The following is a 6082-nucleotide window of genomic DNA, read 5'->3' as shown; positions in this document are numbered from 1 at the left end:
CAAATGGGTCTGTAATCGAAGTGATAATAATTATTGTCCTTGCTTGCCACTCGCTCGGGAATGAATGCTGGATAATTTGTTAATAAGATCGTCCTTTTCTCTGACACACACACACACACACACACACACACACACACACAGAGAGAGAGAGAGAGAGAGAGAGAGAGAGAGAGAGAGAGAGAGAGAGAGAGAGAGAGAGAGAGTCATGCTAAGCAAACAAAAATGGTTATTAAGAGTGTGTGGATGAGAGAGAGAGAGAGAGAGAGAGAGAGAGAGAGAGAGAGAGAGAGAGAGAGAGAGAGAGAGAGAATAATTCTAACATATCTGCAAATCTGGAGATACAGAGTTTCACTAATGGGAAGGAATTAAGAGATCTGGAAATCATGACAGATGTTGGCTATAAAATACTGCATTTTAATGTGGAAAATGGCTTCGTAGTCTTTCACTCTATCAGGATAGCTGGGCAATTTTCGAACTTTGATTTTGTCCCGTTTATGCCTTCGAGTCTAGAGAACAATGTTTCTCAGCACCTTGATGCACAAAACCATGGACTCATCCTACAAGTATTCATGTACTACTCGATGTTTTGGGTGATGTTACGCAAGTGCTTTTAGGTCAAAATAAATAATTTGTTCAGACTGAATAAGAATAAAATACCTGCAAATGTATTTAGGTCTATTATTACCAAGCAAAAGAAACCCAAACAGTGCAAGCATCTATTAATCTTGGATTTAAGATATAGTTTTAAAAGGAATGCGAATGCTTGTCATTGGCGACTCCAGATTAGTAGGCTCAGTCAACAGTTTTTCGTGATGGTGTTGCCAAGTAGTGGCTCCAGTTTTCATTTCAAACACTTGTACATGCTAGTCAGCTACTTATGATCACGAGTGGGCGACTTACTGTTGCTGATTATCTGAAAAGGTTTACTCAATAGTTGCCGCTGAATTTATTGGTGTGAAGTGTACACTCAGAATCGCTAAGAAACTGACGAGTAACAAAAAAAAAAAAAAAAAAAAAACTCTTCTGGCAAAATGAAACCGACGACGGGTAGTAAACGAAACTTTGTGATATCATCCACTTAACAATTCAGTAAACTATGAGCTGAATGAAAGCCAATAATGATAACTGATTTGTTACCTTGGGTGAAAACAGGAATTCGTAATACTGGCAACAACAGCGGATTAATCGGAGAAAGAGATTTATGCAAATAATTGCTTTACTGTCTTCACTCTTTTTGGAAGCATTAATCAGAAGTACGCTGCTAGTGAGGGCGTGAAAAAGTGGCTCACATTTAAAGTGAGAGTGTTTCTTATGAAGTAGTTATTAATGATGCGCGCGCGCACACACACACACACACACACACACACACACAGAAAGAGAGAGAGAGAGAGGCATCCAATAAATTTTCCTCCTCGGTGGGGTGGAGATTACTTTCTTGAGGCCCACCCGTGGTGTATATTATTGAACTCGTCGAGTCTCCCTCTCTCTCTCTCTTTCCTTAGGCTTATAATAAATAAATAAATAAATATATATATATATATATATATATATATATATATATATATATATATATATATATATGTGTGTGTGTGTGTGTGTGTGTGTGTGTGTGTGTGTGTGTGTGTGTGTGTGTGTTTTAAACTTTAAGGTAGGCAGTAGAGATGTATGAAAATAGGATTATCATATTAGTAAACACAGTACGAGGGTAGCAGTGTTAATGAGTTTCCAAACTCCGCCTCCGTGACACCTGTCAGGTGGATCTGAGGTGGCGTATGGTTTGTTTATCAGCATTGTCCCCTGAGAGTATATTGTGATTTTTGAGCCAATGGCTTGGAAATAAAGTCGAAACCAGGTCAGGACCTACACTCCGTTTCTTATTTTTCACCTGTGGTAATGTGTGATAAATGAATCACGTACAAAAGTGATAATAATTATATATATATATATATATATATATATATATATATATATATATATATATATATATATATATATATATATATATATATATATATATATATATATACAGGTCTAGCTACGATCCAAAACTGGTACACAATTCTTGCGGACAAGAAGTATAGCCTATCAAAATATAGTTCAAGAGAAAAACAATAAAATGAACCTCGCCTTTATATATAACCAACCTCAGCATTCTTCTCTCCTCCGCGAATAGTGACGTAAAGGCATCGAATTGCGCATCTCGTATGTCACGTCTATTTCCAGGAGGGAAAGAGGAGTAAAGCGTCTGAATGTTCGTATCTTGTCTATTTCGAAAATGTCTGTCAAAATGGCAGAGATTATTTATAGATTAGTATTCTTTAAGTTCTGCTTTCTTGTCCATTTATCTGTTTAGGTGAATGAAAGTGAATGCTTGAGGCAAAGGCTCGGTTGTTACTTAACTGGGCAAACCATGGTCTAAGACAATGAGATGGACAATCTAACCGTTTTTTTTATTGTACCCTAAAGTATCATATGTCGTAGATATGCAAGTACCTCTTAATTACAGTCTTGCATATTTGTTTTTATGAATTGCTGCGATCTAAATTGCTTATTAGTCGACTAAACTGAAAGTGTGCCAGTCATCAAGTTTTTAATGTTGCCTAAAGAGCGAATGAGATTCAGTAAGCTCCCTGTGGTATAAAGAGATAATTTATTTTTCTAGCAGGGTATTGCCACCTGATGTCTATAGGAAAAAAGTGCGAAATGGAAATTTTATTTGCATATGAATGAGGGAGACAGGATGGTGTATGGGGAAGCTCAGAAATGAAATGGATGGAAAGATAAAAAGTATTGGTTTGAAGCCATCATCACAGTCTCGCCACAAACATGAATTATTATAAACTTGCGATAGACCATGGTAGTCTGGTTCTAGCTGAAAGGGGTCACAATGAGTCTGAAGAGCCCCCGGAGTTGAGATATGGTGTTAAAAGCAAAGACAAATTAAGGGAATTTCTTTAATATGAATCCAAAATTTAGCTTAGCAGTGCCAGTTGTGTATTGTGATTTTTACAACTACTGTCATACAGTCCGTCGGCAATGGCGGTATTAAACGAGAGGTTCGAGACAGCAAGTCCCGGCTCCAGAAACGTTACGTAACGCCCTGGAAATCGAACAAAAAGGTGCACCCAATGTGAATGCTTACTCGGGGCCTGTGATGAGAGACGCTGGTTCCAAAAGCAAGACGACGCGACAGTAGGTCTAAAGGTGGAATTTATTACATGTAAACTATTTGTATATGTATACACATCGCGCTTATTATAATACAGATACCTAACGAAATCTCTATGAAATGATAAATCGTACCAATGACCAAATGTCCTAGGGTCAAGGGGGACACTTTTAATCTGGTATTCAAAGTAGATTGATGTAAGCTTTCATATCATAAGTGCTCTTTAAGAAGATTGACTTAGACCATGTGAACCCGTCCTTTCACATAGAGGAGGAAAAAGAACACGAATGCCTCTAAAGCAGCTTTGACGTCTGAATGACGACTTCTCCCTCTAACGCGTAGTCACAAATGCAAAATTATTGTTATTAAAAAAGTCACGTTTAACCGTCTTGAGACGTGCAACAAACAGCCATGAATTATTAAAATACAGGAAAAAAGTTATACGATTATGGCAATTTTATTGACTGAACATGTCATATGCATATGAATAAATCTACAAACAGGCATATAAATAGACAGATAAAGAGACGAATGAAAATTTTAGGTGAATTTATAAATTACAACAGAAAAAGTAAAAATGCGCCGAAGTTTCTTCGGCGCAATCGAGTTTTCTGTACAGCCGCTACAGCGGATAATCAAGACAACCAAAAATAGATCTAAATTATCTTTCGGTGGTCTCGGTACAATGCTGAATGAGCCGCAGCCCATGAAGCTTTAACCACGGCCCGGTGGTGGCCTATTCTAAATCGTTGCCAGAAGGGTGATTATGGATAACTTTAACCTTAAATAAAATCAAAACTACCGAGGCTAGAGGGCTGCAATTTAGTATGTTTGGTGATTGGAGGGTGGATAAACAACATACCAATTTGCAGCCCTCTAGCCTGAGTAGTTTTTAATATCTGAGGGCGGACAGACAAAGTCGGCACAATAGTTTTCTTTTACAGAAAACTAAAAATGAGCAAAGTTGGTCCTACGTTGAGCAGTTACACTCTAGTTTTTCTACTGATTTATGTCGAATTTGCAATGAGAATATATTCTAACGTGGCCTTTCATGAAATATGAATTTTTTGAAAGAAAATTGGGAAAGCTTACGGATGTATTTTTTAGTGGTACCACGATTCTAAGCCAAGATAAGAGGTGGGTTTAGCTACTGTAGAAAAAACACCTTTACTAAACTCTTTACTGAATCATTGTTTGTGTAGAGTGCGAGCGGCAATGAGTCACAGAGAGATTCCAGAACAAATTGATGTCTATATCTAGCCCAGGCTGATCAAAGCAGTTTGTCAGTTAGCCGACTGTGGTGAGTCACATTCAGTGTGGAGAGGGACACAGAGCTGACAACTACACCCCACAAGTTAACAGCCTCTGAAATCAACCTCCGAAGGGATAAGGCCAATAGTCTCAGGATATCTATATATTTCCAAAATTGCGCCGTACCTCCTGACAGGGGTTGACACTTGAGTAAAAAATAACACAACGGTCACTGCCACATTCATACTTTAACTGCTGAATCGTGGATGAACCCCCTGTGCAATAAAATTCCACAATGTGAGCCACTTTATATATCTTTACAGAGGGCTCATTAACATCATGTTCAACTTCCCTATAGTGACCGTGCCATCGACTCCTATATTGAGTGCGCTTTCACGCTCACTGGATATTAAGGTTCTTCCTTTCTAATACCTCGTTCACTCCATCTATCCAACCCTCCCTAGGTCTTTTAGATATTTAGCAACAGTGATATCCACTGCTCCTCCTCTTGAGTTAGATTTTGTTGAACGACTAAAAGTGGCAGATCAAAAATGGGAAAACTGAGTAAGATTTAGAAATCAAATAGACTGAAACTGCGTGCGAAATCATGATTATACATTACTTTAAGTTTTTATATTAGTCTAGTACGATCTGCTATATGGACATCAGATATGGCATGACAATGAAACTAATGCTAAACGATTTTGTCAATTTTAGAATAAAACTTTGAGAAGACTGCTAGGAGTCAGATGGCAAGATAGAGTGAGAAATAATACCATAAGGAAAATAACTGCAGATGCGATAATGCTAAATGGAAATTGAGATGATTTGGACATGTCCTTCCCAACCAGGAGAGTTAGAAGACCCAGACACATTTGGATGAAAACTACGAGACTAAAGGCTTAAAATGAGTGGAGATTTGTGGAAGATAAAGCAAAGGAAAGACATGAGTGTGGAATTATAATCCCAAAGTTTTATGCTGAACAAATTACTGGTTACATTTTGTTCTTCAGAAATGCATAAATGCTTTATTTTCGAGGAAGTTCACAGAGGCCATTTGCGTCACACGGCGATGAGCTTCACTGTCCTTTGGAGGTGTGGTTGAGGTTCACAAAATCGAATATCCACATCTGGTTTTCACTTTCTTCATCACACGCTTCTTGTCCGAGGAAATCTGAATTCTCTTTCATTGTTAAGCATTTCTTCGACCGTCCGTTCTGTATGTGGCCTGAATTCTGGAAAACGAAGAAGAATGAATTAGCGTTAGCGCCGCAAATCTACTGGGTAGGCCTATAGATTAAGCAACTGCATGATATGGCTGTTTCCACCATATTATGTAAAAACATATTTTGAACTGTGGCTAAATCATACTATAAAACTGGTGTTTGGTCTGCAATAAAGATATGACGTTTTTTCTTAGTTACTGAACTGCATGAGCAGGGGTGCAAGACCATCTATCTGTCTGTTTGATTACCTCTCCCCCACTTACAGGTTCATACATCCATATTTGGCCTTGGGGAACTGCCTCGGCTGTGGAACATTCTTCCAAAACGGGGACTTCCTTCGAATCTTGGTTTGCAGTCCAACAAAGAAGCTCGTCGCTGCTTTTCAGAAGGTTCCTCCAATCCAGAGACCACAACTGAGACTAAAAGGGATCAGATA

At 38.3% G+C, this 6082-nt stretch overlaps 1 protein-coding gene across 1 annotated transcript in view; it reads right to left on the bottom strand.

Annotated features, from left to right (window-relative positions):
* Nucleotides 1-5373: 5373 nt before the first annotated feature.
* The window catches only part of LOC136846004 (polypeptide N-acetylgalactosaminyltransferase-like 6), a 27705-nt gene continuing 26996 nt past the window's right edge, over nt 5374-6082 (bottom strand). The window contains exons 10-11 of the mRNA XM_067116592.1: nt 5910-6065; nt 5374-5655 (exon numbers count right to left, since the gene is read on the bottom strand). Of these exons, the coding sequence (XP_066972693.1) occupies nt 5500-5655; nt 5910-6065 (312 nt within the window). The 3' untranslated portion in view covers nt 5374-5499. The remainder of the gene's footprint in view (nt 5656-5909; nt 6066-6082) is intronic.

Source organism: Macrobrachium rosenbergii, chromosome 14 (genome assembly GCF_040412425.1).
Source record: "Macrobrachium rosenbergii isolate ZJJX-2024 chromosome 14, ASM4041242v1, whole genome shotgun sequence".
NCBI lineage: Eukaryota > Metazoa > Arthropoda > Malacostraca > Decapoda > Palaemonidae > Macrobrachium > Macrobrachium rosenbergii.
Note: the sequence above shows the minus strand (reverse complement) of the source record. Positions and strands in the feature narration are given on the sequence as shown.